This window comes from Apis laboriosa, unplaced genomic scaffold, assembly GCF_014066325.1.
Source record: "Apis laboriosa isolate Shangri-la unplaced genomic scaffold, ASM1406632v1 scaffold40_cov151, whole genome shotgun sequence".
Taxonomy (NCBI): domain Eukaryota; kingdom Metazoa; phylum Arthropoda; class Insecta; order Hymenoptera; family Apidae; genus Apis; species Apis laboriosa.
The window spans coordinates 2599490-2623499 of NW_025223180.1; the positions used below are offsets into that span (position 1 = coordinate 2599490).

Sequence of the window (24010 nt, forward strand, 5' to 3'; positions counted from 1 at the left end):
GTTTTTTTATGTAAATAAATATAATAAAACAATTAAAAGAACATCATAATATTTTGTGTGTTGAAGATAATTATTATGATTTTTAATATTTCATGTTTTTATAAATAAGGTAGAAAAAAGCTAGAAAAAAGTATATTGTTTATTGTTTAACAATAACATTTATTTTTTAATCGTTGATAAAAGCTTCATGTATAAAACAGATCTTCCATACAATATTTTTAAAGTACACTCAGTCTCTGCTATAATATCTTTTCTAATTGAGATTCTTTACATGCATTCATATGAGAAAATCAAAAATATAAATTTTATGTTATTTTTATAAAGAATATTTATAAATTAATTTAAATGATAACTTGAATCAATCAAAAATTATTATAATCTTCATACAATATTATAGTTCTTAAATTCTTTATAAAAGCAAAGTTGAATAAACTTAAAATTTATCACAAAATATGTATCAAGATCTTAATATTAAAGAACAAAGTTCGTGATCTTCATTATGCATCTTCATTATGCGTGCACATATTGAATATTCATTTCTTTACAATTATGAAAGCATATTTTAATAAAGTAATCACTATTATTAATTATTATATTAACTAGCCTGTGCTAATGATTTTATATATTGAGAATATTCGTATAGCTTTCTATGGCACAATATAAAATATGAAATGATTTTTTAATATCACAATAACCTTGTTTAAGAAATTAGATAAAATTTAAATGAACTTAATGTTAAATGACATAAGTTTGTTACACATTAACTAACTACATCTTAAATTAAAATCTATTTCTTTTTTATTATAATAAAACAAAAATAAAATTTTTTCTTAAAAAATAAATCTAAATAATATTGAATTGTAAACTGTACATATATATAGCAGAAAATTTTATAATTTATCATTAATTTTTTTACAAAATTAAAATATGTAACTATTATAATTTTATTATATATTTATTATATATATTTCCACAACTTATATGAAATTAGTCTATAATAAATAATTTTAAAAAAAATTGTGCTTCATGAAAAAATATTTAAATATTTCTATTTACAGAATATACATTAAATAATTTTTCATTACTAAATAATTTTCTCTATTAAAATTATTATTATTTAAGCAATAATTATTTTACTTATATTATTACTTATTATTAAAATATTAATATTATAGAATAATTTAAATATGCATTATTTTTGTTTTCAAAAAAATTATAAAATTATTATTAAAGCAAATTAAATAAAGTTTTGATATAACTATTTTACATTTTATATTTTATAAAACAAAAAAATTCTAAAATAATATTCTGTAAATTTAAAGGTTTAGATAGAATGGCAAATGGTTGTTCATTGCTCTTCATAAAAAGAACAAATTCTAAAACAAAATCATAAAATAAAATTCTAGATTTTATGCTAAGTTCAAACATAATTTACTGATGTTTGGTATAATTATTTAAATTTGTAAAAAAATATAAATTTTTAATATATAAAATATGACATACATACATTTTAATAATTTTTTTTTCCACAACTTCAATAATATGCTATATGTATTATATATTTATTGAAAGAAAAAATAGTTATATTTTATGAAAATTTAAAAATATCAATTTCTTTTTAACAGTTTACAATCCAATATTTTTATCAATGTCAATATAGAATATATTATCTTTGGTTATATATGTATACATATATACGTATATACGTATGTATACATAATAATTTTTAAAAAAAAGATATTAATTTTTAAAAATTAATTTCTGATACTACAAAATACCAATAATCATAAGTTCAGAAATGTTCGACAGATTCATTTTGTTATTTATATAATCTATAACTACATATTAAATATTGCAACCAAACTGATTAATCAAACTCATTATCTTATTATTAATATCATTCACAATGTCCCATGATACCTTCATTCCACACATTGATAAACATTCAATCTACTTTCACACATCACTTGAGAAAGAGTCATTCAATGTCAAATTAGCTGAAGAGTTTCTACTATCAGTTGAATTCATTGCAATGTAACGTCTTCTAAGTATTTCTTGCAAATCATTACATGGACTGTTGTCTCGTTTTATACGAAGAGGTCGTCCTCCAGGTGATCTAAAAAAATATATATAAATGCAATTATAAACTAATGTTCAGGAAATATTGTATCTAGGATGAATGATGACTCAATCACAAAGATGATTCTAATAAAGAATTAAACTTCAAAAGAAAAAGTTTTTATATTTTTGATATATTTTTAAATGTTAAATCACTTCTTTTCTACTTATATCATCAATATATTATATAATATATATATATATATATATAAACTATATTAATAAAATAAAAAATAATTTACCTAGCAATTGGTTTTAATTTAATACTATCAATATCTTTTAATACATCTGTCATAGAAATTTGAGAAGCAAATGGACCTCTTTTGCGATCTTCGACTTTATGATCTTGTAAACTTGCTCTTCTTGCAATATGAGGAGTCGGAGGTGGTAATGGTGGTGGTGGTGGTGGTGGTGGAGGAGGTTGTTGTTGTGACTGTATTATGTTTTCACTATCCATCCCATTTGTTAAAGAAGCAACAGATGTATCTAAATAGAACTTAAGTTAAAATAAATTTGAAACATAAACAATAAAACAAATAAATATCTCAAATATACATACATCTAGATTGTTTATTACTTTTAACTATTGCTGAAACTTGTTCCCTAAGTTCTTGAAGCTCTTGTTCTAAAGCAAGTAAACGAATTTCAGATCCAAAACTAATAGGCTCCAATAAATCTGGTCTGACATTAGACAATCTATCAGTAAAACACATTGTTAAATTATTAAATATAAATTAGTAAATGTATTGAATTAATACAAAAAAAATTTAATATGTATATGTATATATAATATGTATATATATAAACCTTGCAGATCCATATCCATTTGTATCAATATAATCACCACTAGTTTCTTCATTAATCATAGAGCTTGTCATTGAATGCAAGGGTGTAACACTAACATATATTTTTGGTGGTGGTTTCAAAGGTAACATTGAACCAATTCTACGAACAATGCTTCTTCTTTTTCCATAATATTTTAATGGTTCATTCATCTACAACAAATATCAAATTTATATACATTTAAAAATTAATAAAATTATTAACAAATAAAAAAATGTAAATAAAATTCTTTTTTAATTTAAAATAATTTATTAATTTAAAATAAGAATATATATTTCACATAAATTTCTTAGATATTAATGATTTGAATGGTTAGTAACACATGGTAATCATATATTACATGGTTTGCATACAAGTAAAAACAATTTCTTACCTTTGACATTTTTCGTTTTTTTATAAATTTTTTATTTTTTTATTCACTTGTTAAAACGAGATACATATATCGTACACTTAATAGAGTATATTAAGGTCATCCAAAATTCAAAATTAAAATAGCTTCTTCCCATTGACGCAAAGCCAACATCTGACGACAGGTTGTCGTAACACAAAAGCGCAAACTCCAATGAAAAGCGGCTTTAAATAAAACAATTATAGCTTTAATAACAAGAATCACTAAAATTTTTGTTTATATTTCTTTTACTTTTTATTGCAGTTATAAAACTTGCTTTGTATTATATATATATATAATACATATAATATATATTATATTAATATTATTATATTATTATTATTATTATTATATTATATATAATATATTATATGTTATATATTATATATGAATTAATATAAATTAATTTTTAAAGAATATTATATTGTTCATCAAATATTTGTTGGTATTATTTATTATTTATTTCTATTATTTTTCAATGTTAGTATTTATTCATGTATGACATAGATAAAAAATTGATATAGATAAAAAAATTATTCTATAATTTAGAGACAACATCAAATAAATAATTATTTGCATTTGTTAATTAAATAAAGTAATTTATAAAATAAATAAAATCATTCATATATTATGATTGTAATAAATAATTTATATATTTTTGAAAAAAATAATTTTTCTTTAAAATCTATAATAATTATATCTCTTTTCTTTTTCATTAAAATTATAATTCATTAATACTAAGAAAAATTTCATATTTTATTTGAGATTATAAAATTTTTATGGGAAGAATTAAAAGAAAATATTACGAACTTAAATATTGATACGAAAGAAATTAATAGTTTAATTTAAAAAATATTTACATGAATATGCATTTTCAATACTTAATCGTTCAAAAAATTTCTTCATTTCAACAGTTTATTCACATTTTTAAATGTCACGTTCTATTTACGTACCAAAAACTTTTAACAGATTTGTATCATATACATACATTCGTTCTTCTTTTTCATTTTCATATAATAAACAACAAATTATGTGTGTATATATATACATATATAAGTTTATGTATGTACGTATACATACTATACACACACACACATACATATATATATACATATTAATTCTATGCAAAATAGTAATTACTTTAATTACAATAAATTTTGCAATGTCTATTTTGGCTTTCATCATACAAACTTTTATATATTAATTGTAGAACACATACTTAATATACACTTATTTATATAATATTTACATTCATAATCAAAGTTACATTCTACAAAGTTGATCTAATAAATTTAAGATATATGTACATGATATATATTCTATCCCATATATCCTAAATTGATTTGATTTAAAACATATGTATTTCTTGTGCATTTTATATGGCACATAGTAAACCTAAATTGTTATATGATAAATTTGAAATTATTTTACAAAATATAATTTGTATTACAAGCAAAAAAGAATATATAGTGTAATTTTCAGAAAACCAAAATTTTTACATAAATCCTATTTGATATATTGCCACTTTCATTGTTATTATTTTTCCTATATATCACATAAATATATATGTACATTGTCGTTTGTACAATTTTTTATATACATATGTAAGGCATAGATTAATAAACAGATTTACATAAACAGAAATTGCAATTATATCACTTAATATTCAATTAAAAATATATTGTATCTTTAAAATTATCAAAATAATTATAATTATTATAATAAAATTATTATAAAGAAAAAATTTTTTTAAAATTGTATCAATAATTTATACATTTGTTTCTTTGTTTAATAAAATATAACACATATTTTAATAAAGTTAATATACTACTATTGTATTTAAAGAATATCAGTTTTATACAATTATTTATAGTTTGAAACTATTTAATCATAATATCATTATCTATATTTTTTTAAAATAGAAGTTAAAATTATACTGTAAATGAATAGCATAATATTCATTATTTGTTGAAATATTAATTTATATTGTCGATCATGGCACATATTTGAAGTACAGAAACATAAAGAAATAAAATTCTAAATATATATAATAGTAATTAAAAATTCTTTATCTGAAAAAATATGCTGTCACATTATACTGTAATGTGCACAAGAAATATATGTTTAAATTGTACATATAAAATTTACATTCATTAGAATTTTAACAGAATATTCGGTCACAACCTCATTAGAATAAATGTTTTGTGCAAACTGTTATGTATTATATGGCTTTTTTATAATTTTATTAATTTATTTGAATAAAAAGTAAAATTGAATTCTTTTATAAACACCTGTTCTATAGACTTAAAGTATTGTTCTGGTCATTTGTATCACTTTCTTTTATTTGATAATTAATATTTTTCTAAATTAAATTTCATATGTATAAAATATTAAAGTTCACTGCATATGTTTAAATTTAATGCAAAAATATTAGATGCAGTGTGATTAGAATTGCCAAACTTGTTGTATTTAAAAATTTGCACTTAACTTTTTATTTAATATTCAATATTAATATTTTAAAACTTAAAAACTTTCATTATAATTCATCATCGATATGTTTGCTTTTGTGTTTCTGTACATTAACTTTCTTATTTGTAAGTTCATTTATATGTTTTTCATTATGTTGTAGTTTATTTTCATCTATAGAATTGTAATTTATATTGATAGTTTCAAATTCTTTTGGAACACTAATAAAATCTTTATCTTCTTCTTTAGAAGTTGATATATGATTTTTATATTCTTTAGGCAGTTTAGAGGATATAATTTTATAATTATTTGTATTTAAATGAATAGAATTTGGATTATTTTCCTGATTATATTGTAAATTAACTATTTCTTTTCCAATCTTTTGGAATACATTATTTTTATCTTTGTCTATTGTTCTACTGTTTGTATTTATTTGTGCATCTTTTACTTGAAAATCATTGTCAGATAATAAGGATTCTTTATGTATTTGTTCATCAGCACTATTATTATTAGTAATTGTTTCTTGAAATTCGATATTATTTGATTGTACATTTTCTAGAGAGTTTGTAATCTTGGTAAAATCTGCTAAAGAATCTATATTTTTTGTAAGATCTTTAATTTTATTTTTTATAAATTCAATTTGATATTTTATTCTATTTTTTAATGTATTAGTTTTACTTTGATTTTGAGAAGAAACATTTAAAACTACTTTATTTGAATTAGCAGCTTCTTTACTTATATTATCTGTTACATCTCTTGAAATTTCAATATGTTCTTTATATTTTCGAATATTATTTTGTTCCGAATTTTTCATAGCTTTTTCTATTTCTGCTAATATAAAATATTCAAAATCTTCAAATTTTCCCACTTTAAGATCATCATTTTTCTTAGACATTTTAGAAATGTCTTTAGATTTTATTTCTGTTTTACTATTTTCATTATCTACCATAAAATCTATAATTGTAGAATCTTGATCTTTAATTTTCTTTAATACATCCAATTTTTCAAAATTTTTCAAATCATCCTGCCAATTATCAATTATCATATCATAATAGAAATTTTTATCTATTATTGATTTTTCTAAATTTTCTTCTGTTCCATCAGTTAATATTTCACGATATTTCTTATGAACACGATCTAATAGAGCAAGATGTTCACTTATAATTTCATCTTCCATGTCAAAAATACCTGGTAACAATTGTTTCAAAAACTTATAATTACCAGCTTGCGCGATATTAAATTCGAAAATTTTGAACAATTGTTCAGTATTTGGATTCTCAGACCGTATTGTTTTTAGCATTGTTGTGACTGTTTTCATATTTAAAACCATGATATCCATTTTTGTTAATAAATATTGTTTTAATAATTTTTGCTTATTAATATCCATTAATTGGTCCATTTTCATAATGGACGGATTTGGTACGACTACAGCTAATTCTTCTAAAAACCACGCAACTTTATCTCGTAAAGATATTTTTAATATGTTACTATCCCCATTTCGTGACTTTATTATCCAATTGTAATAACTTTCTAATATAAAACTTCTGATTTGTAAGCTTGTCTTTTGTTTAACATCCAAATATATATGATTAACAAAAAATTCTTTCATCTGTCGCCATTGTTTTTCTATTAATGTGTTATCCTCTGATTCTTTCGTGAGTGGAACAGATATGTAAGACGACGTAATTCTTACTTCCCCGCCAAGTGCATCTTTGATAATTTCAGCGCGTAGATTGTAAAAAAAGATTATGTCCTTATCATCTTCTTCATGTTTAATCACAGGAACCATATCCAAATTTGTGCCACTGCTTGGAGATGTCTGTTATAAAAAAAATATCTCTCGATGTTTAGGTTTATTTTATAATTTGTATAAAAAGAATTATAAAAATTTGATTTTAAAAAATTATTTATCTAATGACCTGAAATATATTTGTTACAAATATACACTAAATTAATACATAAAATAAAAAAGGAAAAATAAAAATATAATAAAAACATAATATATATAATNCATAATATTCAGTATGAATAAAAAATATATCTTTATATCGTTTCAATATAAATATCATAAATATTAAGAAATATCTATGTTTTTGTGATTGATTTTGAAATAATATTTGACACTGCCATCTTATATCATGTAACATATTTGTAATAAGAATAAAAGATTTTATCCATAATAAGTTATAACAAAATAACTTAGTATTGCTTCATATGAATTAAAATCCAAAGGAGAATGTATTCAATAAAAATTACTGCAAAACACCAAGCAATACAGACCTGTGGTGTCATTTGTCGCGTAAGAAAAGATTTTAATGATCCCTTCAATCGTTCAAACATTGATAAATCAGTAGGTGCTTTCAATTGAGCATCTTCTTTTGAAAAAAAATTTCCTAAAAAAAAATAACAAAATAGATGAAATATTTGAAATAATAAAATATATATAAAATATATATAAAAATATATATAAAATTAATGTAATCTTACTAATATCTTACCAAGAGTAACTGTAAGATCACCATTTGCCATGGCAATTGCTTTTAATAATTCAGAAGCCTCTATACTAAACAAAAATACAACTGGAATAGCTACATCATCTACTTCTTTTCCATCTCCTGACATTGCAAATATAGGTGAAGTTGCGGCGCTGGAACCATCTATATTATCCAATACTATTCCAGCAACAGCACCTGCTTGTTGAATGCGTCTCGCCTATCATATTTAAATAATTAAATAAAAATTCTTTTACAATATATTTTTTATAATATTGAAAATTTACCTTTTCAATAAACATACAACTACCCCGACCCATTATTGCTATTTTGCCTGTCAGTTTATCTGCATTATGAAGATCAGTACATGCAGTTGATGGAAATGTAAAAACAACTTTTCCGATTACTTTGTTCAATCCTTGTAATTCTAATCCAAATTGCGCTGGTCCAGCTAATAATGTAATTATTTGAGGTGGATTTGTGTTTGGTTTTACAAATGTAACAGCTTGTGGTTTAGTATCAGATTGTTGAGATTGCATTTTACTTATTTCAACCATTTCTTGCATAAATAATAATCCTTCTTCTGAATCTTGTGGTGTTTTTGCCTATAACAAATTAAAAATTATATAATTTATAATTCTTAAAATTATAATAAACAAAATATTTAAATATGTTAATAAATATAAAAAAATTTTATTTTACATTAGAAAATGTATGCAATAATTGCACACGTCCATCTGCCAAAGTTAAAGTTGTTATTCCCATGTCACTCAATAATTTTAAATGTTCCAAATTATTTGCCTATAGTAAAAAATAATAATTTTTAATATGTATTTAATATTTAAATTGTATATAATAGAGATTTAAAATTATTAGAGATTAAAATTCGAAACTGTTTGGTTGAAATGAGAATCTTGTTTTTTTTTTTTGGAATCGGATCAAATTTTCGGAAGTATTTTATAACTCGAAAATATATTCATTTAAATTAAATTTTGGAATTAAGTTTAAGCGCATATTCAATAACATTTTTTATATTAATATATCGTTTTTTGATTTTTTTTTTATAATTTCAAAGTTTTTTCACAACATATAATTTTTCTTTATTTCAACATTAAAATGATATTTTTTCAAATAATTTTTTTTTATTGCTAGTAATATTTTAACGGTAAATAGAATAAAATTTGATAAGCAATATTGAAAAATATTAAGAAAAATTTTAATAAACTTTTACATATGAATTTAAAATCTATTTATAATTTTATGCATTATTTTTGCTTTATATTTTTATCTTTCATTATTTTATTATTTTACATTGTTGAAAAATAAAAATAAAAAATATCTAAAAGATAGGAAATTCGAAACTATAATCGTGGCTGACTTAATTCTGAAATAATATTGAGTTCTCGAAATTTCCGATCTTCTAAAATGCTAATATATTATCCAATTCCATATTTTCAAATTCACTAAATATATATTGAAATCCTAACATTTTTAAGCTCTTTTGCATAAACATCTATACAATAATATTCCTTCACCTGAAATTGTGCAGCATTCAATCTTCTTTTTATTGCACGTCTGGGATATACATCTTCTACCATGTTTCTTAAAGGTTGTCTTACTGATGCAGGAAATAAATGTAGACTGTTAGGACAAGTACGATCCATTTCGTCCACATGTACAATATCTCGTTCAAAATCTTGCTTTATTTTATAAATTATAAATATTAAAAAATATCTGAATCATATCAATCTTATATAATTTTTTAAAAATTGATAATTTATATATTTTGATACAGATTTAATTAAATTTATTTATTATACTTACCGAAGAAATATTAGTTCTTATAGAAGCAAGTGTTAATGGTAATAGGTGTCCCTCAGTTGTAAAAATAAATTCATCCAAATCTAAAAGTAGTTCGCCTGGCTCCGCAAATAACAGAAATAAATATTTAAAAGTTTCTGATAATACGAAGCTATCCATTGTATCATCATGCTTATTAGTTCTAACATCTGATACAGCTGCATAACCACATGGTACTCTGGCATAAGTTTGTAGACTTTTGAGTACCTTACGCCCAACTCCTAAATAATAATGATCGCCAGTAGCACGATATAAGAAATATGTTGATTCTAGAAATTCTGGTCTTAATGGATGATGTCCCCAATGTACCTAATTATATAAATAAAAACATACATATATTAACATTTAATTAAGATTTATTTATTCATCTTAAAAAATATAAAATATTACAAATATTAAAAACCTGAAAATCAGTAGTAAATGCTTCTGGTATAAAATTATGTCTCTGCATAACTTGATACAACATTTCATGTGTTTCTACAGCTGGTTTAATATCGCCTTTTAATACCTAAAAAATAAAAATAAAAGAATCAAATAAATATAAAAAAATCAAATAAATTAATATTCACCTGCAAACCAGGCCAAAAGGCTAATAAAGCATCCATAAAATTTTTTGAATTTGTATTTGGTCTATGCATATGTACATCCAATAACATTGGTCCTTGGCTTACATATTTCATTACAGCTTGATAATGTTTATTAAAACGACCAAGATATTTTTCATCACCTATATTATAATTAAAAATTTTTATTTTTAATTTTAATTTTTTATTTTAATTTAATTATATCTTATTATATCATTAAAAATTTTATAATAAAATTATAAAATTATGAATTTTAATATTAAATGATAAATTATAATTACCTAATAAAATATATGCTTTAAGACAATATTCATAGTAGGAGTCTATACCTGCTCCTACACCAGAATCTCTTCTTACCCAATCACCGGAATGTACATTTAACACAGACCCCATTAAATCAGTACCACGATGACGCATTCTCCATAAAACATCCATTGCTTTTTGTGCTTTTTCCTATTTAATATACAATTATTATTATATTAGTTTTATATTATATTAACATTGAAATTCATTTTTATGAAATAATATTACAAAATATTATACTTCAAAAATTGGTTCTCCTGTTAATCTTGATAATGCTGCCATTTCTAAAATCATACTACCTGCACAGGCAGTACATGTTTCTCGTGATACTTCTAAAGGTACATCTTTCATACCATATTTTAAATTTATCTAAAAAAATTATATTGATGAATATATTTTGAAGAATACAAAAAGAATATTTTATTATCAAAATAAATTAAAATATTACTCTGCCATAGGGTATTCCTGTAGTTGTATTAAATGCAGGTAAAAATCTATATCCCAAATCTTTGGCTAAATTTAAAAGTTCACCTCTATACCATGGCATTATATCAGCTCTTTGCTGTAAATATTCTGCTAATATATGACCACTTAAAAGACCCCTATCAAATAAATTATTTTAAATTAATAATAATAATATTAATTATTAAAAAATTAAATAATTGTATAAACTATAATAATATATTTAACAATCATAAAGCATATTACCCAAGCATTCTAATATTAGTTTCAAATAGAGAAACAATAACATCAGTGTCAAAGCTAACATCTCTGACAACAAGTTTAACTGCATGTTCAAATTCTTCCAAATCTCCTAATACCTAAACATTAAATACATAAAAATGAATATAAATTATATTTTGTTATATATATTATATAATATATACATAAGAAACTTATTAATATAATTTCAATATTCTTACCACAAGTGTATCTAAGGTATCAACCAATGTAAGAGAAAAACTGAAAATATACATATATATGTATATATATATATATATATATATATCTATAATGTATTTCTTTATTATAATTTTTTAAATAATAAATATTAATAATAATAATAATAAATAATAATCATTTAAATATATATTATTAAAGAATTTATTAGTATTTAAAAGTATAATAAGCTATTTTTTAAGTAAAATTTATAAAAACAATTGATTTATTAAATTTAAATTTTACTTCAAATATATAATAAATATATAATAAATTTTTTTCCTTACTTTCCCAATGTAGAATCTATATCACCTCTATTTGGTTCTGATCCTCTATATCTTCCTTTACAACTTAATGGCATTAATTCATCAGCAGGATATGCATTATCCTAAATATAAATTTATTATTTATTTGAATGTTTTATTTGAATTTGAATTTGAATGTTATTTGAATTTAAAATGATTTTAATCAGAAAATTATAACACTAATACTATATATTTTAATATCTTATAATAATTAAAAAATTATATATCTGATTCATAGTATAATAAATTTTATTACTTTATATTTATATATATTCATAATTTATAATTTATAATTTATAAATTCATAATTTTATAATTTTATATTTTATATTAGTTTCATTAAATTTTTTTAAATATTTAATTTATATTTATTATATTATATTATATTTATTTATATTATTTGAAAAATAAAATTTTTTGTACAAACTTTACCATATAAGCATTGTATGCATGACAAAACATATCTCTAGCTTCTTCTCTGCAAGTATAAAAATATATGCAAAAAATACATATAAAAATGTTATTATTTTAATATAAAATTAAAAAATGATACAAACTTTAATGCTTTCCGTTCTTCTTTACTCATATATTCCAATGGATCATCTTCAGATGCAACTAACAAGGCTTGTATGCTGCATCCAAACATTAGTAATCCCCAAATAAATAAATCACAAGCCATTTTCTTTATATTTGAAAATATATTCCTTTTGATGTCAAGATCTTGTATTTGTAATAGCACACATGTTTTTTCTATATACTTTGTAATTTATTTTATCAAAATATCATTATTGTATAATAACAAAATAATATATTAAAGTGCAAATTTTATATGCACTAAACGTTTAACACGTTTTTTATTGATATCTATCTTTCTGTGTCTTCTGTAGCATTTTTTGATAATTATCACAAATATCATAAATTTATTAAAAATACATATTATTACAAATAAAAAGAAAATTTATAATATTTAATTATTAATATCTATTAGATATATTTTTAAATGTGTGTAGAAGAATTAGAAATTGAAAAATCAAAATATACTTGTTCTAGGTTATACAAGTTTTTAATTATTTTTTCGAGTAGGTTGGTGATGTGTCAAAATATGATGGCAGATAATAGTAGAAATATATTTAAATATAATACATAAAGAGATAAACGGCAAGAATAACAGCTGATTGCGTATTTTCATCAAGGCCAGATGATGTGGCTAGTGTCAGTTTGCTGTTTAAACTATTTTTCACTTCGGACTATGATATATACGTGTCGGTTACACCATATGTTTTGTAATTTATTATACTTTTGTATCGAATAAAATTTTGTTTAGAATTAATTCGATATAATTATTTTAGAAATATTTGAGAGAACCTAATAAAATATAATAGATTATTCCCAAATAATATAATAGTATTTTTCCTAAGAAACTAACCTCTCAAAGAAAAGTGCAATTAAATAGAAGAAATCACGTGATCCTGTCAAATAATTTATTGCAATAAATATCAAATTTAAATTCTTATAATCAATTTTTTCTATTTAAAAATTTAATTGAACAATTTTTATTTTATCCTATTTTTTTTTTATTTTAGATATAACACAATTAAAATATAAAAACAATTATGAAAATATCATTTTCATAATAAAATATTAGTTACATTGAATTGCGTCTTGAAATTGGAACGTGCATAAGCGAGGAAAAGCCGGCATTAAAAGTATCGTGTAATGAACTTATAATATAAAACTTTAATAAACGAAATCATAATTTTTTCGAATTATTTCAATTAACAAAATAATTAAATAATATAATAAAAAAATGAAGCTTTTAACGCATAATATGTTAACTTCAAAATGCTTAAAAGGTGTAACTGTTGGATATCCCCTTGGAATTGTTGTAAGTTTTACATATATATATAAATATATATTATATATATTATATATATATATATATATATATATTTTGAGGTTAATTTAAATTAAAATTGAATAAAATATTTTGTAAAAAAAAAAAAATAAAATATTTTAACATGTTTATGTTAAAAATCGCATATAACATACTATTTATGATATATTTTGTTTAATATAAAGTAAATATTCAATTCAATTTAAAAATTTTTTAATAAAGAAAGCATTACATTTCTTATATAAAATTGTAGGCAAAAGATATTAAAGTCTCAGAAGTAGATTTCAATTCAGAATTTATCGCAAGAATAATTCCAAAACTTGATTGGGCTACACTTTGGAAAGCTGCAGAAAGTGTAAGTTTTTGTATTTATTTATATAAATAATTGGAAATAAAGATTATTGTTAAAATTTTTAACGTATTAAATATATAAAAATATATAAAATAATTTAAAAATTATGAAATATTTTAAATATCATTTAAAATAAAATATTTTTATTTATAGTCTTTATTAAATTTTTTATTAAATGTTAAATATATGAAAATTTGTTTTAAGTACGAACTAATTTTTCTGTAATTATTTAGTATTATATGAAATAATTATGACTTAGATTTAAAATCATTCATTTTTTTTTCTTTTTCAATTTAAAATTTTCAATATTATCAAAGTATATTTATATCTTTTTTTAAATGTAAACAATAATATTAAAAATCTGAGTCACATATACCAATGAATAATAATATATTATATATCAATGCAGATAGGACACGTTGGAGAATTACCACAGACTCTGATTCAAGATTTTGAAACAAACGAGGAATTTTTAAAAAAAGTTCATCATGTATTACTTGAAGTTGAAATCATTAATGGAGATCTATTATGCCCGGAATCTGGTAGAAAGTTTCCAATCAATGATGGTATACCAAATATGCTTTTAAATGAAGACGAAGTTTAAAAAATTAATATTACAATACATAAATTAGACACTATCTTTATATTTTTTTTTTCAATCAATGATAAATATTTATATGTTGTACATAAAATGTTTCTTTCTTTTTTAAAATATACATAGTTTAATTTTATATCTTTGTTATTGTAATTAGTGCAAAATAATGTAACATAAAAACAATAATTTAAAAACTATATATAAAAAAATAAATAAAAAAATAAATAAATATATATTAAATTAAAATTATATTGCATTTTTTTAATATTTTAGATTTATTTAGTAATTACATTATATACTATACACTATATACTAATTACATTATATACTTATTTAGTAATTACATTATATTACTTAATATTTTATGGAATAAAATAACATATAATCATGTAAATAGTATGATTATATATATATATATATATATATATATATATATATATATATAAAAGAATTATAAATAAATTATTACACAAAATTGGTTATAGAGATTTTTATTGTACAGATATGTGTAAATACAATGTAATATAATTTGCATTATTGCAATATTTCATATATAATATTTGTATGTATGTAATATTTATATTTTTAATTATGAATTATTTTAATTCATTTTAAAATGTATTAATTTTTTAGTTTAAATTATCTAGGACAAAATTCTTAAAGCTAAATATGATTTTAATATAATTGTAGCGAACTATATTAAACACAAAATAATTCTGAAAATATCTAAATATATAGTTTTTTCATGTGTTCACATTGCATAAAGTCTATTAAAAATAGTTTTGTTTCTGCAAATAAAATAACATATACACGAGAAAAATTGCATGGAACTTGAAATCTTAATTGTGAAATAGAGTAACTTCATTAATATATAATGTCATTTTTTGCATATATAGCAAATATCTTATGCATTAATACAAGAAAATCCATATCAGATTAACAAATCTCATATGATAAAATACATTTATTATTTTAGGGACAGATTTTACTAACATTTATTGCATACAACCTTCTATTTAATTCATTTCTATGTAATTTAAAATAATGAAAGATATTTTACTTTTCATTTTCTATTTCATATTAATATTTTATAATGAATTTATTGGATGGAAGAATTCAAAGAAATAAATTTGGCATTTTATATTATTGACTAATAGTTACTTCACAATACATAATTACATAGTTCATAATACATAAGTTTAAATACACAGAATACAATATCTAATTGCATTTGAGAGAATGTCTTTCATATTGAAATATCAAATTACAATAATTATCTAATTAAAGAATTAATTTATTTTATTTTTCAGCATATGTATCAATACTCAAAATATAATTAAAATAGATTATTTTATCCCTCCTAATTTCTCCAAGTCAAAAAGCTATAAAAATAGCCCTAATGTTTCAACCACAGCCCATCTCTTATTAATTTTTATTCACATATTAAATTTTCTCAAAGGCAGGATTATTTTAAATTAAGCTATGAAAATACTTTTGTACATTTATTTAATTATAGCATATATAAAGTTTTATTTTTCGTTTAATTTATCATTAAAAATCCTATTTTGGTTATGGCCTATCATATGTAATAATTATCTTGGAATTGCATTTTGGATATGCAATTTATATCTATTGTATATTGTAATATGATTTAGCATATAAAACTAATAATTTTTCAAATATTTGTCACATAATTAAATTTTTTTATATTTTAAATTACCTCAAATATTTTATAATACTGAATGTATCAGTTGTGATGCTAAGAACTAGGTCCTTTGGCAATTTATGATTTTTACAAATAGAATTTAAGTATTAGAGTGGTAAAAATTTTATAATCTTAAAAATTTTAATATGATAATATAGTATAGATTATAAAGACTTCTAAATTATTTTTATATTTGTTAAAAAGAATTTAATATTCTTTTATATTTTATAAATTATTTTAACAAAAATATAATATAAATGAAATATAATATAAATTTCACTAATATATAATAAAATTTTTTTTCTATTTTTATAAATTAAGAATTTAGGAGTTAAAAATTAATTTTTTAAGTTTATTTTTTAATTTTTTAAATTATTGCAAAGAAAAAAGAATATATATTAATTAAAATTAACAATATATGAATTATATTAGAAAATATTTTTTTAATTTGTATTTAATTTTTTAAGATTTCAATAATTTTAAAAATACTAATAATTTTAATTTTTTAAAAATAAAATTCTTGCATAAATTTATTGAAATTAATCAATGTATATATTACAAAAAATTTTTAAATAAAATTAATATTATAATAAATATTTATAATATTTATAATAAAAATTTATAATATTATATTAAAATAATATTATAAAATATTTTATTTATAAAATTAGTTACTACTATTAATATTATACTATTACAAATATTAAATAAATTTCATATTATATTTGAATATAATATGTTATATTGAAATTATTAAAAACTTTGTTTATATTTTGAAAGAAGTTAAGTATAATTTTATGTTTAGATATAATCAAATAATTTAATTTAATATTAATAATTTAATTTAATTTAATATTAAAAGTTTTTTTCAATTATCTTTTGAATATTTCGAAATTTGGTCATATTTAGAAATTTTTGTTTATATACATGTTAAAATGCACAAGATATGTCAAAAATGGAAGCATCATGATTTTTCCAAATTGATAATATATAATACTAGAATGATAATTATATACTTTTTTAAATTATTAAAAACATGTTTATCTAAATAAATTTTTGAACATTCATTTAAATATTATTTTATCTTCTTTTTTATCTTGTAGATAATTTGTTATTCATTCTTGGTATATAATAAAATTAATTAGTATCTCATGAATATAATATAATGAATATAAAACAATTATTAAAATGTAACTAACTAAAACAAAATTAACAAAATAATATTTATGTAATTATGTAAAAAAATATATATAATAAACATTTAATGAATGAATTTGAATCTAATTATAATATGGAATTAACAATAATTGTTTACTTAAATTAATATTATTATTGGAAATTTTAAAAAATTAAAAAATAAATATTTTGATTAAATAATTTATAAATAATTAATTTTCAACTATATACTTATATACTTACTTATTTATAACTAAAAATCTGTATAATTTATTAAATGAAATTATTAAATAAAAAAAGTAATTTATACAAAACTGAAATATAAATAAATTAACAAACATAAAAATTGACAAAAAAGCAGTTGCACATATTTCATTTACCACGACTTTCTGTGTTTGAAATATTTCTTTGAGAATAAATAGATCCTTGAGTTAATTCCCTCAATGGGCCTTTTCTCAATTCTGGATTAGGTCCTTTGGCAACATAACGATTTCCAAAAACCAAACTTGCATCATGTCCATTAGCTATTGTTTTATTATATATTTCTTTACTTAATAAATTCGGATCTGGTCCTGACCAGGGTGCATAATCAGGTCTAAAAAATTTAAAATAATTTTATTTATTATTTATTTAAATCATATAATAATTATAATCATATAAAAAATACAAATTTATTATAATTTATTAATTATTAATATTAGAAAAAAAATGTTTAACTTACAAAAGTAAATCATTATTAGCTCCTTTTGGTAAATCAGGATTTGGTCCAACTGATTTTGTCAAATATGGAGATTTGTATTCATTGTCTTCTGTTGTACTGGTTCCTCGAGAAACTCTAAAAATATTATTGAACATTATATTTTTATAATGAATATTAAATATAATTATTTTAAAAAATCATAGATATGGCAAAATATAATAGAATTTCGCCTTACTTTGGTATTTCTATTTTATTTTTAGATCGTTTAGATTTTTCCGAATCTGCATCCTTAACTATTTTTTTAATTGGTGATACAGTTAATTTTACGGCTTCAGTTATTGGTGGACTATCTTTTCTTTCATCACTTTTACTACTGTAATATTATATATTTTTATTTAGATAAAACATTTGCATGAAGTATAAAATTGAAATATTGTTTAATTAGAAAAAAAGTTTAAAATTTCCATTACATATATAAAAAATACGAATTTCTTTATTTAGATATATATTACCTTTGACTACTTGATGTACATAAAGGTCTTGTAGCTTCTTCTGTAACCATGATGTCTAATATGTGTATTGCTCTTTCTTCATCATAATCAACGCTATCCATAGCGAGCATTATTACTCTTTCTGGCACTGATTTATATTTTTCCACTAATCGCATTTTCACTAATAAATCATAATTTAGAAAAATTAAAATATTGAAATTAATAGTTTAATTCTTTGTGATCCGAATCATATTTGATGTTTTATCCTAGATTTATATTTGTAAATTTTAAATTACTTTTAAAATTTACTTCATAATTTAATTATATTTTCATATTTTATACTCAATACATATATTTTATACTAATAATTCATCAATATTGATATTATGTCTATAAAACTAAATTATAATATAAAAAATACATTAACAATAAAACAAGATTTTCATATGAAACTAAAAAGAATTAAAATATTGATATTATTAACATTATCAAAATATTAAATATATTTACTTTTATTTTTTTCTTCTAAACTTTTCATACGTGGTGGTGGGGTAGGTGCAATTTGTTGTTCTTTTTTTATCTGAAAAAATATATAAATATTTTATCTATAATATTATGAAATATTTATAAAATAAAATATATTAACATTATAAATATAAAAAAATATAAATATATAATTATAAATTATACAAAAATATATAATATATAATTATAAAAAAATATTAATTTTTTATATGATGTACAATTAAACATAAAAAGATTTGATATATTACTTGTTCTTCTTCCTTTTTTCGTAATGATTTAGGAGCTATGGGATTTCGTTTCTCATAACCCAAATCAATTAATTTTTCAGAAGCTTTTTGAACATTGTTATCACTTTGTTCCAAAATATCAAGCAACATAGTTTCTTCTACTTTTGGAAATACATTTTTCAGGTACCTGCAATGTAGTATTTTAGTACGTAATATTTATTAAAACTATTTTGTAATACACATGATATAAATATAAACAGTCTACAATATAGAATGAATATTGTGAAGATTTACTTATAAATTAAAAAATAATAATAATAATGATTATTAAAGAAAAATGTATACATTAAAATATCCATTTAGTGATTAATAACTAAAAATTATTAAATTATAATAATTAATAATTAATAATTAATTAATAAATTATAACAATTGTATGCACATATAATTGATAATTTGATAATTTGAATAAAAATATTATTTCGAATTTATTAAAATTAGTATAATAATTAGTATAATATAAATCTAAAAAAAATAAAATTATATATTTTAACTACAATCTCAAATATAATATTTCAAATTATAATATAACGTGCACATATTATCATGCTTTAAACCACATTTTTGTTCAATAAATGTGGTTTATTGTATATATGGTTTATTGTATAAATGAGTTTTATTATATTTATATAATAAAATTATATAATAATTATATAATAATATTATATTAATATTTTTTTTCATTTTGTTTGATAATATTTATTATTAATTAAATATTTAAATAATTGAAACTTATATTATTGTTATTTTTCTTAATTTACATGTATAATACTGAATATTTTTAAAAAACTCATTTATTATTATGAAATTTTTATTATAACAAACAAATAACATAAAAGGAAAATATGAATTTTTATTATAATTATTAAAAATTAAACAAAAAATGCATTGATGATATGAAACCAACCTATCTATGATCTGTGTAAATTTTATATTATCCAACATATGGTGTATTGTAAACCAGGAAGAAACTGAAATGAAAAATGAATTCGAAATAACATTATATATAAAAAAATTAAATATAAAAATAAATTAAATATAAATTATAATAAGAAAAAACGAAACATACAAATTAAATTATTCAATAATTTAAAAAAAATTACTAAAAAATTATTGGTTTTTTAATATCATTCTTTAAAAAACTACTCAAAATATAGATTTATCTACTATATAGGATGTAAATTTTTGCAACATATTACTATTATTGCTTAGTCAAACATTTTGCATTCTCACATTGATTAATTGCAATATTATCACTTATAAAATTATACTTAACAAATTTTAACACATTGCAGATAAATAAATTTATAATTTCTAATTCTAATTTTTATTTATTAATAAATTATAGAAGATAAAAATTGAATTTGATTAAATGAGAAATATTTGATTGTATAAATAGTCTGCAATGTGTAATAACACATGCTATCACTACACAGCATTGTATATACTTATGTACAGAAAATGTACAGAAAATACATCAGATATTCAAAATAAACTAATATGTATAATGTTTTTTTTGCTATCTGATATATTTCTTTGCAACTATCACAAGATACAATATCAACATCTAGCATCCATATCTGGTAAAATTTAAATTATTAATATAGGAAAAACCTAAGTTTCATTTTTGGGGAGTTAGGGGCTGGCCGAGTCCCACGAGGTGGACTCAATGTTAAAGTTGCATGTATAGCATGTGGTGGTAATCGCCATCTTGGTATTGCATAGTTAGAATGCACTCCCATAGGTGTGCATGGTCCTGGCGCACAAAGAGGATTCTTTTCCACTTGTAAAGCGCTGACAACCAAAGCTGCTCTGTTATGGTATCTGAAAGATATCAGCTACCACCTTAGCACTCTAATTGTATAGTGCTAATGAAACTCAATGAAAAAAACAAACTAATATATATCAATACATATCAGAAATATAACTAAATATAAAAAATGTGTATATTAATATAATTCAAATTTAAGGATATAAAAATTTATATTAATGGACATAAAAGAAGTTAACCAAAATTTTTGTTAATAATGATATATGATAATATAAGGATTTAAATATATATTATAATTTATACATATACATATATATTTATGTATATATTTACTTACTTTTTTAAAAGAAGTCGAATATGAGTATCAGAAACTGTTGGAAACATTGCATTGATTTTAGCAACTTGCAATTCAGAATCTGAATTCTGTGTTAAACATGTTTCCATATTTTTTATTGGTGTTGAAGATCCCAATGTCATATCTCCAAGCCTATTTGTCATTGCACTAACTGATTTTAGAGATAATGGAGTTTTCAGATCCTACATAAATTATTTCCTTAATTAATTATTATATTATAAATTAAATATTGTTAAATATTTTATATTTAATATTAAAATATATAAAATAATATATTTAATAAATAGATAATAATAAAATTAATATAAAAATATTTAATATAAGTTTCATATAAAATAATATTATTTATATCATTATTTATTTTTATATTGATAATTTATATAAAAAAATATAAGAATAATTAATTCAAAATTTGACTTGATTTTAAGTTAAATATCAAAATATCAAATAATATGTAATAATGCATATAAATTACAAATTACTTACCTGCAAACTAGGGGGTAAAAATGCAAGTTGTGGATTATGATAAGGAGACGGTGTAGGATAGATTTGAGGAGCTCTATGAGCTCCTGCATAACCTAAATGTCCACCTCCGTTTCCTCCAGTCTATTTATTTTAGTTGTACATATTATATTTTATCCAAATGCAGCATGTGTATATGATAAGAATACATATATTGGTAGTGCAATTAAAATTTTAATATATGCATGAATATAATTTTAAAAACTCATATTTTTTCATATATAAAAATATATATGTTCATTATATGATGATTTAATAAATCTAACATATTTAATATATAATAGAAATTATCTACTAACCTGCATAGGTATATCTTGGGAAGTAATAGTTGTAGCAGAACTCAGTGCCATTGAATTTTGTGATTGTATATACTGAGAATACTGCCAATATCTTACTCTTGGATCTTCCCATGTTGTTGTACGATTAAAATGATTTATAAAATATCTGTAAATATTTTATATATATTTATATATTAATTAATAATTAAATTATGTTATTATACTATTTATCATGTAATAATTTGATCATAATTATTTATAATTATTAATATATTATTATATCCCAATAAAACAAAAAATATTAATGAAGAATAATTATATAATAATATTCTTTTTTATCAATTTATATTTAACAAACAGTTAAATGACGAAACAAATCATGATAATTGCGTAATATTAGTTATTTATAATAAATAAATAATTTCATTAATATTTGTTTTTTCTAATATCAAATAATAAAATAACATAAGTTTTTATAACAAATGTACATACGGACGACCACTTCGAATATCATATCTGCATTCCCAACCAGGTGGCAATTGACTTCTATCACTTTCTTCAGCCATCTTTACGTATTTTGATAACTTAAAATAAATTGTTCCGCACCTAATATTGCATATTTATTATTATAGTTAGAATTGATTTTAATTATATGAGAATACAAACAAATTAATTAAAATTAATTATTATATATAATATTATATTATATAATATTATAACATATTTTACCAATCATTAAACATAAAAATTTGAAATATTATTAATTCTAAATATATTTATATGTTAAAAATATATTATTTGACACTAAATAATTGAAATTTATTCTATATTATATATTCAGATAATATTTAATAATATTTTAATATAAAATAATATAATTAAGTGCTTTTAATTTAATAAGATTTAAATAATTTTCATTCTTCAAACATATATATAAATATTTATTAATATTCATTTTATATAAAATATAAAATATTGATTTAAATAAGTAGAATTATTTTATAAAATACATAATTTAAATTAAATTTTAAATTTTTAAATTTAATTTTTCATATTGATTT

General features: G+C 19.9%; 4 protein-coding genes across 6 annotated transcripts; 1 reads left to right on the top strand and 3 right to left on the bottom strand.

Moving 5' to 3' along the window:
- Positions 1–1694: 1694 nt before the first annotated feature.
- LOC122715884 (mitochondrial fission regulator 2-like) lies at positions 1695–3472 on the bottom strand. The gene is made up of 5 exons (XM_043938422.1): positions 3335–3472; positions 2926–3113; positions 2678–2814; positions 2361–2604; positions 1695–2116 (listed from the first exon to the last, which is right to left on the bottom strand). Exons 1-5 carry the CDS (start codon positions 3341–3343, stop codon positions 1957–1959), a joined length of 738 nt encoding a protein of 245 aa, XP_043794357.1. The 5' UTR covers positions 3344–3472; the 3' UTR covers positions 1695–1956.
- Positions 3473–5340: 1868 nt separating this feature from the next.
- Positions 5341–12989, bottom strand: LOC122715850 (ER degradation-enhancing alpha-mannosidase-like protein 3). Its single transcript, XM_043938374.1, has 17 exons — positions 12856–12989; positions 12731–12776; positions 12281–12381; positions 11978–12017; positions 11763–11875; positions 11503–11656; positions 11295–11423; positions 11033–11204; positions 10737–10894; positions 10571–10675; positions 10132–10476; positions 9843–10007; positions 9010–9108; positions 8595–8912; positions 8314–8527; positions 8096–8208; positions 5341–7634 (listed from the first exon to the last, which is right to left on the bottom strand). The coding sequence occupies exons 1-17, from the start codon at positions 12975–12977 to the stop codon at positions 5886–5888; spliced, it is 4143 nt and encodes a 1380-aa protein (XP_043794309.1). The 5' UTR covers positions 12978–12989; the 3' UTR covers positions 5341–5885.
- Positions 12990–13960: 971 nt separating this feature from the next.
- On the top strand, positions 13961–15265 carry LOC122715851 (multifunctional methyltransferase subunit TRM112-like protein). The gene is made up of 3 exons (XM_043938375.1): positions 13961–14183; positions 14446–14547; positions 14954–15265. The coding sequence occupies exons 1-3, from the start codon at positions 14106–14108 to the stop codon at positions 15146–15148; spliced, it is 375 nt and encodes a 124-aa protein (XP_043794310.1). The 5' UTR covers positions 13961–14105; the 3' UTR covers positions 15149–15265.
- A 2998-nt stretch (positions 15266–18263) lies between these two features.
- LOC122715747 lies at positions 18264–23590 on the bottom strand. 3 transcript variants are annotated; one of them, XM_043938172.1, is made up of 11 exons: positions 23442–23590; positions 22971–23115; positions 22636–22755; positions 22132–22331; positions 21638–21847; positions 19985–20150; positions 19722–19791; positions 19233–19392; positions 18956–19093; positions 18742–18855; positions 18264–18615 (listed from the first exon to the last, which is right to left on the bottom strand). In XM_043938172.1, exons 1-11 carry the CDS (start codon positions 23513–23515, stop codon positions 18393–18395), a joined length of 1620 nt encoding a protein of 539 aa, XP_043794107.1. In that variant the 5' UTR covers positions 23516–23590; the 3' UTR covers positions 18264–18392. The 3 variants fall into 3 exon arrangements, with proteins under 3 accessions (XP_043794107.1, XP_043794109.1, XP_043794108.1); XM_043938174.1 differs by lacking the exon at positions 21638–21847 and having other exon boundaries at positions 18265–18615; positions 23442–23584; XM_043938173.1 differs by lacking the exon at positions 22636–22755 and having other exon boundaries at positions 18266–18615; positions 23442–23581.
- Positions 23591–24010: the final 420 nt, after the last annotated feature.